General features: G+C 38.9%; 2 protein-coding genes across 3 annotated transcripts in view; both read left to right on the top strand.

The window, feature by feature from the left end:
- dhrsx (dehydrogenase/reductase (SDR family) X-linked) overlaps nucleotides 1-13,431 on the top strand; it is a 37,910-nt gene that overhangs the window by 19,643 nt on the left and 4,836 nt on the right. Inside the window, exons 1-2 of one of the 2 annotated variants that reach the window (XM_041978849.1) lie at nucleotides 2,435-2,564; nucleotides 13,146-13,253. In XM_041978849.1, the coding sequence (XP_041834783.1) occupies nucleotides 2,462-2,564; nucleotides 13,146-13,253 (211 nt within the window). In that variant the 5' untranslated portion in view covers nucleotides 2,435-2,461. Of the gene's footprint in view, nucleotides 1-2,434; nucleotides 2,565-13,145; nucleotides 13,254-13,431 lie in introns of those variants that run through there. The other variant, XM_041978850.1, reaches the window with a different exon arrangement.
- LOC121635547 (E3 SUMO-protein ligase ZBED1-like) lies at nucleotides 2,447-12,363 on the top strand. Its single transcript, XM_041978765.1, has 2 exons — nucleotides 2,447-2,564; nucleotides 9,518-12,363. The coding sequence occupies exon 2, from the start codon at nucleotides 9,563-9,565 to the stop codon at nucleotides 11,612-11,614; it is 2,052 nt and encodes a 683-aa protein (XP_041834699.1). The 5' UTR covers nucleotides 2,447-2,564; nucleotides 9,518-9,562; the 3' UTR covers nucleotides 11,615-12,363.

Below are 13,431 nucleotides of genomic sequence, written 5' to 3'. Positions count from 1 at the left end.
TTTTTATGCCTTGGAGGCAGGACTTGAGAAATTATTAGAAAATTCTTTAAGGTCTGGCTTCACCTTGGAAATCACTCTAAATGTGAAAATGAAAGACAGTTTTAAAGTAAGTTAAGTAATGGTTACAGTGGATTACGCTGTTTGATTTAATAGATAAATAGACCTGAATGTCATCTGCAAAACAATGGAGAAGCAATATTCTGCTTCCTGAAAATAGATCTCAATATGCAAAGTAAAAAGCAATGGTTCTAGACTGGGCCCTTGGGGTACACCACAAGTGAGAGGGGCATTAGAAGGTGAATAAATTAACAAAAAATTTCCTCTTGGGCAGGTGTAATTTTAACCAAGTCCAGACCAAGCCTTTGATCATTCGACACTAGCTACGTTTACATGGACGAATATTTCTTCTATCCAATTTAAATCAATCAGATCAGAAATTCCAGCAGACATATTTACAGGGACGCTAGATAAATAGAACCATGGAGGATAAAATGTTTTAGATGGAAGGAGTTGCAGATTATTGAGCATCTCGACAGTCAAAAAACTCTAAACAAGTTTGATCAAATTTAATCACATATTTTTTAGTCTTTTTCTTCTTCCGAATCAGTCCACATTGTGAGTGTTTAAAGTGGTATGATCGTATTAAATCTGTCCTTCGTGTAAAAACACAACTGATCACTTTATACAGTGTCAGCTGGAATCTGATCAGAATAATTTCAGTCAAGCAAAAGAAATCTATAAATGTTGTTCCTGATCATCCTCAGTGCAGTGTAGAAAAATCCCCTATATGTAAATGGAGTCAGAACAAGATCCACAAAAACACTTTAAAACTATTTATTGTTCATTATCCTTCAAAGAAAACAAAGACTATATTTAAGCTTGCATTTAAAAAAGATTCCTCAAAGTAAGTCCAGAGAAAGAACTCAAAACACAGGACAGATTTCCTCCATCCCTTTTAGGAGAGCTGAAGATGACAGTTATGGTGCTGTGCAGCAAAACATCTCACAAACATCCAAATCTAGAGCTGTGGCAATACTGAGGTTAATTAGATCACTCAGATGATGATTTTTATATATAAATATATATTGTAACATTTAGAATGATTTAATAGAGTTTCACAGTGTTTCTGTTATTAGATTATCTATATGTGATATCTATACACTATATATCTATATACTATACACACTATATACATCTAAACTCTTTAGACTGGTCTACCAGATTTTGTCTACCCTGTTGAATGCCTACCAGTTTACGATTGTCTGCCCACGGTGATAATGTTTGTTTTTGGATCTTTCTATCCACTGTCCAGCATTCTGATCCATTTCTCACCCACCACAGTCTCAGATGGTCATAACGCTCCGTTAGTTATGTGGTGGAGCCTAGCGGCCAACAGGAGGAAAGATAAAGTGCTGTAGCAGCATGACATAGCTAAATTAGCTTTTTAATGGTCTCAATCCTTTTTTTTATTGTAGTTGGGGAGTCTGGAGGGGTAGTTACGGCTGTGCCAATCCCCCTTTGGATGAAAAAATTAACAGATCTCCTATTGTTTCCATGACCCATGAAGTATTTCAAGGGTCCACATGATGTTTCATCTGTTCTACTCTATTTTTATGTCCTCTTATTGTTGATTAATCAATTAATCCATGATGAGAAATTTGCACAAGAGGACCATTATAAACTGATTCCAGTGTTTATCAGCAGTTTTTATTATTATTATTATTTTTCTCCCCAGGCAGATTTATGATTTTAGACCAACTGAATGTCGATCTGATTGATTTATAAATGACCCACCGTATAAAGAATTTTACCATAATGTATTAGTTGTTAATGGAGTTGCTAACTGCCCTTTTAAGAAGTGGTTTCAGATCCTGATAGAACCTGTTTTAACTCAATTAGTTCTGCAGCTGATTCCATGCACAGGGAACAGCTTACATAATTACCATTTTTCCTGGTTTTAATAAAGGATGAGGTAGGAAAAACAAATCCTCTGAGTAATGAGCTTATAACTTATAACTTGCCCAGCATCTTAAGGACATGCTGAGTCTATGGACCATCCAACACAAGTATAAAACAGATCTAAACACAAAAGTTTTTCAGTCAGTTGTTTTAATTAATATTGTTCAAGGGTTTGTGGGTTTGAAAAGTATGAACACATCTCAGGCAGAGCCACACACTCAACACTTGTATCCATCAACATCAAATGATGTTGATGGATACAATGAGATCATAATTTTTTGTTCCATCCTCTCTCACAGAGGTCAAAATTATATGCAGTGTTAGCCTGTAATATTATTAGTAAAATCATCTTTTCTTTTTCCTTCTTTTAATGTAAATGCTGACCCCTGTTGCCACGGTGTGACGCATACGGCTTGGGGCGGAACCTCTGAGACTTATGTCCCTGCAGACGCGGGCCGGACTCATTAGGGTGACGAGCAGTGTGGGAGCGGAAGCGGGCTGAATGATGTGGCTGCAGTCGGTGTTGGTGCCTCTGCTCAGGCTTTACATGTGTGGGATCAAAGTTCTCCTCTATCAGATGTTCAACAAGTGTTTTATGCTGCCAGGTCAGGTCAACTTCTATTTCACTAAAATTCCTTTCCGTTCCCATACGAGTTTTTAAAGAAATGTCTTAAAGAAATCTTCGTTCTGTACGCCGGACTCCATTAAAATATTATATATAACTGAAAATCTTACTTGACATAGCATAGTAAAATAGATTTGTAGACGTTATTTGTAGCTATATTATAATATCTGAGTCGTCTGATCAGTTCGGCGTATGTTTGGTATGATAATAACCCACAGATTGGATATTAAAAGGATTAACTCGATTTGCCTCATTTTAAATAATAAACCAAAATCACTGAGAGCACGAGACACACCTGAAACTCTGTCCATCTGACAAACCAGCAAAGTAGATCATATGTCTCTATTTATGCGATGCTTAAGCAGCTATTAGGAATAATACAGAAGTACTGTGCTTGTTGACCAGGGCTCTAAATTGGAGATATTTTAAATTGAGATTGGTGACACAAGCTGTGAGTTATTGTAATTATAATACAAAGGATGTCCACAAGACTAATGTATGTTTATTAAACATAAAATATATATTTTTATATTTAGAAATTTGTTATAGCCTTTGACAGTGATTTTATTGTAAATAAAAATTAAAAAAATTTAAATAAATGCGTACATTTTAAAAATATTTGACCTTATAATTAATATTTGTATAATTATTTATAATAATACGTTTTAAGTTTTAGCAATCTGTGCTGATGCAGGAGGTTACAGATAGTGGATCTGGCTAGTGACATGGCCCACTGGTGTCCTTCCCTGTGTGTGTCTGTCAGCTGCTTTACACTCCTGATACCAGCAGCTGGGGATGGGTCATACCAACATTTTTCCTTTTGGTACGATACTATTAGTTTATTGTACTTTACCTGCAATATTGGAATGATACTGATACTTTTTCCCCTTAAAGGAAAAGCACAGATTGTACAGTTTGCATTAATATCCTTTCATGAAATATGAATAAAACTTCTGATCTCAAATACTAGAAAGAAGCGCTTGTAAAATTATAATTATAATAAAAATATATTACTGAGTAAATTAAATAAAAATAAATCTAGTTAACATAATATAAAATAATTACATTACTAAATAATATTTAATTAAATAACTTCTTAAACTGAAGAACATAGGGCTGGGGAACCTAAATTAAACCGTAAAATATTAAAACACAATGTCATCCTCATCATCATGACGTGATAAGCTTCTATAATCATGTGACGTGGGAGGAAATTCACGGTGGCTGGTGTCACATGTAATTTCATTGCCTAAAATTCTCAGAAGGAAAATCAATTAACATGTTTTGTATTAGCACAGTGTTATCACAATGTTTTAAAAAATGAAATCCTTTATTTGACTGGCAGATCTGGAAGTATCCAGAGTATTGATGTGCCCATCTCTACGGGCAGAAGGTCCTGATTCTGTAAACGTGAACAAGATTCTTCTTATTTAAACTGCGTTCAGACCAGAAAGACTGGCGGTTTCTTCAGTTCCAGTAATAGAAAAAACAAAAAGAAAAGAACAAAAACACAAAGATTCATCATTGCTGGTAAAAACCCAAACTTCTAACTCCTCTTTCCGTTAACGCCATGTTTGCTCAGGAACGAGTTTCCAGATTTTCCTGCTGTTCTGAGGCTCTAACAGGGTCGACTCGGTCCATCTACAGGCCTCTTTTCATTAGCAGAGGTTGAGCCTGACACCATAAATTTCCATGTTCTTCTACTGAGTTTCATTTCATCGCTGAGGTTTGTTTGACTGTTTTCAGACTCATGCACGAAGTCATCAGTAATGCAGGAAATACTGTCAATCAGGATGTGTTCATCACTTTGGACAAAAGTCACTTTAAGTAAAAAGAATCAGAATTTTCTGCTGCTGAAGACTAAATTTGATTAAAATAAGTTAATGAATGGAGCTTTAATTCGTTTGGCTTTTCTGAGAATTTTATGTCAACTTTTAAAGCCTGAAAACATGTCTGAGCATGTGATGTAAGAGCGAGTAATCACTAATCCTTCTCAAAGGAAGACAAAGAGAGAAGTGTTCAAGCTCATTCGAGGTTTATTCACTGATAAGCCTCCAAAGAATGTTTGGGTCTCAATGCGCGACGGGGGATTTGCTAGATCCTTCCACCGTGAAGGAAAAATTAAGATGCTCCAGATAATGTTTCAAAGACTCCTTTCAGTTGACATGGTGGAGCAATTTCACACAAGAGGTCAGAACCACAAACTCAAGCTGGAAGAGTTTTTCATCCATCCATCCATCCATTCATCCATCCACCCACCCATCTATCCATTCACCCGTCCATCCATCCATTCATCCATCCACCCACCCATCCATCTATCCATTCACCCAGCCATCCATCCATCCATCCATTCACCCACCCATTTATCCATCCATTCACCCATCCACCCACCCATTTATCCATCATTCACCCACCCATCCATCCACCCACCCACCCATTTATCCATCCATCCATCCATTCACCCACCCATTTATCCATCCATTCACCCATCCACCCACCCATTTATCCATCATTCACCCACCCATCCATCCACCCACCCACCCATTTATCCATCCATTCACCCACCCATTTATCCATCCATTCACCCACCCATCCATCCACCCACCCACCCATTTATCCATCCATTCACCCACCCATCCATCCGTCTATCCATCCATCCATCCATCCATCCATCCATCCATCTATTCATCCATCCATCCATCTATCCATCCATCCATTCACCCACCCAGGCACCCACCCACCCATCCATCAATTCACCCACCCATCCATCCATCCATCCATCCATCCATCCATTCACCCACCCATCCACCCACCCATCCATCCATCCATTCATCCATCCACCCACCCACCCATCTATTCATCCATCCATCCATCCATCCACCCATCCATCCATCCATCCATTCATCCACCCCTGCCTCCCTCCCTCCGTATATCCTGGGTCAGGTCTCGATTAGTCCTGTCACAATAACAAATTTTGCTGTGCAATCACTTTTCTCAGAAATTATCACGATAAACGATAATATTGCGAAAAGCGATAATGTTGCCATTTTGAGACCATTTTCAACTAATATAATGCCATAATAATGCAAGTACACTCTTTCGAAGATCAATAAACTTTCATTTCTAAAGAACATTTTACACTGGAACTGGAAGAAATTTTAAATAACAACACAAAAACAATAAAAAGAATGGACTCTCAGTCTCATTAACAATGAATGAAAACCAATAATAAGTATGATGGATAATAAAGTTTGTAAAAAAAATTGCCTTTCAAAAAATATATTTAAAAAAACTATTAAACATGAGGCTTAGACAGAGAAAACTGGCAAATTGGCAAACAAATTGCACATCGTTTGTAAAGCTGAAATATCTCCCCTCATTGATGCGTCTCAGACTGAACAGTGAGTGAACCGTGCTGCTGGGACTCACCGGGACACCAGCCCAAAATTAATGCGGCCCACTGGGAATCCTCTCGAGGTTTTGTTTCACCATAGCATACATTTCTACGGTGGCCAGGAAGTGCAAAACAATACTACATCGAGTGAAACACTTTTACGTTTTTGCGATACACATTTACATCATAGAAACCATATTTACATTTACATAACAAAAGTACAATGCCAAAACACTTTTACCAACAACAAAGCAACTTCACATTTACGTGCAACATTTTCACAAGTTTACCCAAACACAATTATAAAGATAGGTGTTTCACCTAAATCTGTGACCCATCAGAATCTGTGACGACAGGAGGGTGATTGTGAACTTTTCTCTGCATGTACGTCTTACAAGACGAGCAAAGTCTTGAACACTTTTATTGAAAACACATTTCTGATAGCTATCAGAATGTGTGACTTTACTGTACCTTCATTATAATAAACTCAGCCGTCAATAAAAGAGTTTTCAAGACTTTGCTCGTCTTCTAAGATGTAAATGCAGAGGAATGTGTGGTCACAGATTCTGATGGGTCACAGATTTTGGTGAAACACCAGCCGGGTCATATCTTTGTCATTGTGTTTCCTAAACTTGTAAAAGTGTTTCTTGTCAATATAAAGTTGCTTTGTTGTTGGTAAAAGTGTTTCATCAGTGTATTTAGAACTTTGTAAAAATGTTTTGCAGTTGCACATGTAAGTCTGCATCGAGGATTGTAAAAGTGTTTCACGATTTGTACAGTTGTTTTTTTTTTTATTGAAATGTAAAGTTGTTTAGTCCTTGATAAACTGTTTCAGCGTTGTACTTTTGTAAATGTAAACATGGTTTCTATGATGTAAACGTGCATCGTGACAATGTAAAAGTGTTGCAGTAGATGTAATATTGTTTTGCACTTCTCAGCCACCCGTTCATGCTTAAGAGTTTCCAACCCATATCTGATTAATTTGGTCCAAGCGGAGGCAGCTCGATCAATTAATGAACAGTTCTTCTTTTAGTCTGAATAAATCACATTTCTCTTCACTCTCTTATCAAATATGTTGCTTAGTTTAATTTAACACCACAAACAAATTCAACCAAAACATCCCTGTGACTGTAGCGTCACACTTATCAAGGCCAGTTCATCTTGTTTTTCTTGTTGTTTTGCTTGTTTCGAGGTTTTAAGATTATCTCAGTTCATTTAAATCCCTTTGATTGTAGAAAAAGACAAACATTTGGTTTCTTTAATTTTTTTATTAATTCAGAAAAACGAAGCTTTTTTCTCACTTTTCCTCAAGTGAAGAGTTTCTATAGTTTTCAGTGGGTTTTTTCTTGGAAAAGCCCCAGAAATCGATTTTTAAATCATTCATTTAATCTCAACTATGATCTATTCATGCTGTGCGCTGTCCTTGCTGGTGATTTTAGACAGCAGATGTGACATTTTTCTCTCTCACAGACATCTGCCTGTTCAAAATCAGTGCGGCATTAATGATAAATGATTCATTAATTCTTGTTGGGACACAGGAAGATTTAAACTTTCTATAAAATAGAAAATTTAGGACCAACAGTTGATGTGAAGGTTCATGCTTGTTTTCAGAAATGACCTTATCAATGAAATCACAACCACTTTATAATAAAAAACAAAGTTTATTAACAGATGATGGTTAAGGAAAGAATACCATGAATAATGAAAATGATAAAACATGAAAAAGAGCAGAAATCAGCAGAAATGATGTAATTTGGAAACAGTTAACTCAAATAATGACATGATGAATCAATTTGAACTGAGAAAGGAGAACAAGTTGGTAATTTAGAACTTATTGGTAATTTATTTTATGGGTAGATTGCACTTCTTACATAAAGGGGAAACTGGTCGGTCTATTAGGCTATCTACATCAACCACTGATCCCCTTTCCGTAGGGTCACTTTACTCATCAGTATGTCCGTGGGTCTGGTAGCATGCGGTCCAGGGTGGCCTCGCTATCTGGTGAAAATCACTTGATGGTCAAGCTGACTGATGGTTTGGCTTCACTTGCCCTGGATCAATGGAGGAATGGTGGTTTTTGGGGGGTAAGTCGATCCAATAAATTTGAACGCTCTCTTGAGGCATTGATGGGGATTATCGTTGGCTGGACGAGATGATGCCAAACTCTTAAGATTGCTCAACTATTTAAAAAAAAAACTGTCATTAACTTAATGGAGCCGTTATCAAAATAGAAGCTCAGGTCGTTACTGGAAGATTTTGTTTTGACGTAGTAGAAATAAGACAGAGAACAGTTTGGGTGGAACGCAGTACGCGCGCACTTGGCACAAAGAAAACAGTAAAAACAAATGAAGACTAAATGAAAACTCAAAGCAAGACTAGACTAAAACAAGACTAACTTCTTAGAGAAGAAGCGCGGTTTCAAATCAAGCCTCTCATTAACCCAGAGTAGCCAATCAGATGCTGCTACTGGATCCATGATTCAGGAGGATGGGGAAGTTTCTCCTCAGAATGAAGACACATATCCCAAAAGTTCGTTCTCTAGCTTTAAATCTTAATAAAGAAAGGGGCTTTTTCCACTTAACCAACTAAACAAGAGAGTTAATGACACATTAAAATCAAGCACAACTACAATATTTATCACTTCTGATTAGAACCCAGCAGCAGAAAATAACCAAATAAAAATATCTGAATAATCTATTTCATAATGAGTAAAAAATAAGACATTTTACTGTATGTTCTAGAAAAAAGGGGACTTATCTAGTGGCGCGGTGTATACACAAATATTTGTCTTTCTAAATAAAGAGAGTCAGATATAATTATTAGTATATTTTATTTTGTGAAGGGAAAGAAGATAATTAGATAGAAGAAGATAGAGGGACACTCTGATAGAGTTTTAAACTCAAACAGATGAGCTTTGGTCTTCCTGTGATGAAGATAACCAAGACAGATTGAAGAAAACCAAGCAGTGAACTGTGTCATTCGAGATGTAAATTCGTTTGGACATGCATGCCCTTGTGTTTTGTGATTTTTGGCCCGTTGGAGACAGTATATTGAAGCTTCTGTCTCACCACAGCTGTTTGGTCAAACTTCATCTGGTGTTGGAGGCCTGTGTTGTTAGCAACTGAGCCTCCAGGTCAGAATTTTATGACTTTATTTGGCCCATCTGGGCAGCAAGGAGAGGGGGAGAGAGACAGTGGAATACTGTTACCATACTATTCATCCCCCATGAATGCTACATCATAAACAGCGAGTAAATGTGATTATGTTTGCGTGTCAGTGAATGTGAAGGAGCACTGTGATTGGTTAAATGTGTGGTTATTGGACAAAATTACAAGAAAGTGCCGAATTTAGGATGATTGGTTAAAGTTGTGTCGATAGTTCCAGGAAGGACTAATCTGTTACAACCAACATGACCACTGAACTGAACTTTAAAGGCTTTAAACAAAATGAACATTGTGAACTTCCAGAAGGCAGAACTGCATCAGTAAAATGTTTGATTTTTTTGCACCCTTAAATGTTTATTCTACTATTCTTGTTAGGTCCTGTGTAAGTGAAGCACCCAGGTGGATTGCTCTCCAAAGGAGATGATGGAGGGTAAAAGTTCAGGACCATCATGCTCTGGCCTCAATCTTGTTGCACATCCACGGGCAAAAAGCAAAGTGTGGAAGTACTTTGGCTTTGACACCGATGCAGATGGCTGCATACTGCACTGGAAGCGGATATACTGTCGCGTATGCATGAGCCAGATTGCATACTCCGGGAACACCTCCAACCTCTCGTACCACCTCGAAAAGAACCACCCTGTAGAGTTCAGCGAATTCGTGAAAAGCAACACGGATCAGATGCGTGAGGCGTTCGCCACAGTGTTCTCCAGGATAAAGAGTGAACCCAGCGGTCCACATGTTCAGCAGCAGCCTCACGAAGTCAGTTTGAGGCAGAACGTAGACTTTGAAAACAGGCGACATAATGATCTGACAGCAGCTGTCATCAGCTTCGTCTGTCAGGGTTTGTACCCCGTTTCTGTCGTTGAGGAACCAACTTTCAAGAACTTAATGAGTACCGTCGATCCTGGATACTCTCCCCCGAGCAAAAGAGACCTTGCAGGAAAAATGGTTCCTGACCTGTATTGCCGAACCAGGGATTCAGTATTTCATGATCTTGCTGCAGTCATAAACTGCGGCGTCACTACGGATCTCTGGCAAAGCCAGACCCAGAACCGAACCTACATTTCACTCTCCTTGCATTCGGTCAACTACAACAGTTTAGCCGGCTTTACCATGATTGACAAGTGCCTCAAAACGTTTGAGGTACAAGAAGACAACACAGCGGAGAACATCACCAGAGCAATGTATGAAGCCTTCGTGGAGTGGGGGATAACTCATAAGGTGAGCGGCGCGACCACCAATGGTTCAGTGGACATAGTAAAGGCATGCTCGCTCCTGGAGCTGTCGGTGGAGATGCCTTGCTTCGGACACACCATCAACCGTGCCGTGGATGAAGCCTTCCAACTGCCTCGCCTCGACGGCTTCTTGGGACGCTGTCGCAGACTTGTGGATCACTTTGGAGAACCGGGAATGTTCATCCTGAAGGAAAAGCAGAAGCAGCACGGCCTCTCTCCGTGCTCACTCATCACGGACAGAGGGAGGTCGTGGTTAGCCACGTTGGCGATGTTGCAGAGACTGAAGGAGCAGCGAGTTGCCATAACGGCAACACTCCTAGACGTTCCCAGCAGCCACCTTTTCAGCTTAGATGACGCCGAGTGGTCGTTGATGGAGGGCTTGATTGGACTACTTCAACCCTTTAAGGTCATAGCAAACATGATCACTTCTTGCAGATACCCGACCATCAGCCTGGTGAGGCCTGTGCTTCATATGTTGCTCAACACCACCCTGAAGGCCATAGAAGGTGACCTCAAGGAGATCAGCATGGCCAAGGATGTGATCTCCAAGGTTCTGTCTTGCTCATACTTACAAAACTCACAATCCCAAGAGATCTCTATGTTTCTAAACATCGCCTCGTTCTTGGATCCGCGATACAAGAAACTGCCATTTCTTTCCGTTCAGGAACGATCCGAAGTTGAGACTAACATCATCGAGGAGGCCAAAGTCATCCTGGAGAAGCAGATGTCGGAGCGGTCCTGCCTCGATGAGTTCTCCTTCGTAAATGACGAGCCACCCACCAAGAAGTCGGCTCCCCTCCGAGAGTCTTTGACCACCACCTCGACCCAGGAAAACCCGCTGGCTGCCATATTCTGCCAGTCCAACGCCGACCAGAGTCATGAAGAGCTGCATGCTCAGGTGGTGGAAGAGCTGAGCAACTACAAGTCTCAGAGGGTTCTGGGTCTGAACGAGGACCCGTTGCTTTGGTGGACAAGTCATGCACTGTTGTTCCCAACGCTTCCGAAGGTGCTCCAGAAGTACTGGTGTGTTCCGGCCACCAGCGTTCCCTGTCACAGGTTGTTCAGCTCGTCAGGCGCTGTTCTGTGTGGGAAAAGGAACCGCATCGCTCCGGCTCTGGTGGACCAGCAGGTCTTCCTGTACGAGAACTTGCGGAGCTACCATGAGCCAGAACCCTGCGATGATGATTTGGACCGTGATGGTGAAGGCAGCAGCTGTGGGGGTCGGACAGCTGAGTGAGAGAGTGTTCAGAGTTTTTATAAATACTTTTTTTTGTTTGTTTGTGTCACTTATGGAAACATTTACCATGAAAAAATTGTGTAATTCTATGAAGAAAAGAGTTTTCATTTTAGATCAGATGGTAAATACCAGGGTTTACTAACTCTGGCCCTCATAGGACACCGTCCTGCAGGTTTTTGACATTTCCCTGCTGATTCAAATGAAAAGGTTCTCCAACTGCTTGTTGTCCAGTTCTGCACAAGCTTTCTAATGGCCCATTGATTTAAATCAGGTGTGTTGCAGTCGGAAACATCTAAAACCTGCAGAACACCGGCCCAAGACATCTGGAGTTGGTTTATATACGAACATGGATCGTTTATGCAATGAAAAATAACATACTGTATATGTAACAATAACTTTGTCCTGTGCTGTTTATTGAAGAAAACCGGTCATTTTTAGTCACATTTTAATTACATAAACTGTAGAATTTTTATATAACTGCATCTTTTGATCTATATATTATTCTTTTGGGGCATTTAGTTATTTGATGTTGCTTTTTTCTGTTTTCTGCTTGCTTTACATCTTTATGAGTAATAATTAACGCCATTGACACCTTCACAAATGAAGATAAAAATGAAGCTGCTATAGATAATCTTTACAGGTCTGTTTACTAAATCAAGTTTACTGAAGTAAATACAACCCGTACAAATAAATGGACATAAAAAAAGTTTTCTGGTCACATCATTTATTAGCTCATATTTGTTTATTAACATTTTTTTCCAGATATTGTCTTTGTTTTGTGATTTCATCTTTAGGTTTTTCAAATGAAGCAATACCAAATGGTAATTTGTTAAACAATATATATGTAGTTATATAAATTATACAGATTCCATCAATACTTTTTTTATTTAAAATGTTAATATAAAGTATTGTTACAGATATAAATTTATTTCTCCAACTTTTTTGTCAGACAGGATGAGTTTTTCCCATATTTATTTTGTTTTTATAAATTCACACATTAAGGGATTAAATACTTTTACATCAAACTTTCTTTTTACATATTTAAAATATATTTTCTAGAAAATGTCCTTTTTTTTGCCACTATAATATTAAGTATTTTTTATTTAATTTTTGACCCTTCTTGACCCAATAAGAAATGGGGAGAAAATTAAATTTTTTAAATGATATCTTTTTTGGGCCCTTTAACAAAATGCAACTATAAAATTAAAGAAAACCATTTAGTATTGTGTGATATGTCCAAGCTTCTGTAATGCAAAAGGTGTCCACCAGGGGTGCAGAAGTCAAGTATCAGGTTATATAAAACGTTTTTTTTTTTACATGAAATGATGCAATCGATCTCAGAAAGTTAAATATACGCACTGCAATAAAAATTTTATTATTTAATTGACTTAGGCTGATTGAACTGATGGACTCTCCATCCTCTGACACGTAGAGGTTTTTCCTCAAGCTAAAGCAGTGTCGCAGAGATTATGTGATTCCATGAGGAAAACCAGGAATGTTCTCATGTGGTGCCCTTTCTCCTCCCACACAGTCCTCCCTAAGCAGAATGGAAGGGTTGCCATTGTGACGGGGGGCACCAGAGGAATGGGTTTTGAGACAGCGAGACACCTGGCGAGTCTTGGCATGCATGTTGTCATAGGTAGGCTTCTGTCCAATCACATGGCTTCACTCGGTCAGCTGATCATATTTCTAACAGTCCAGCCTGAATCGTAATATCTGCATGTTGTCCTTCGTTTCATCTCCCTGCTGTCAGAAAACGACAGCAGGTGTTTCTTCTTAAAAGACTAATGAACCGGAATATTTCACCTTTACCTGCA

This window comes from Melanotaenia boesemani, chromosome 24, assembly GCF_017639745.1.
Source record: "Melanotaenia boesemani isolate fMelBoe1 chromosome 24, fMelBoe1.pri, whole genome shotgun sequence".
Taxonomy (NCBI): domain Eukaryota; kingdom Metazoa; phylum Chordata; class Actinopteri; order Atheriniformes; family Melanotaeniidae; genus Melanotaenia; species Melanotaenia boesemani.
The sequence above is the reverse complement of the archived record's forward strand: the minus strand, read 5'-3'. Positions and strand labels throughout refer to the sequence as shown.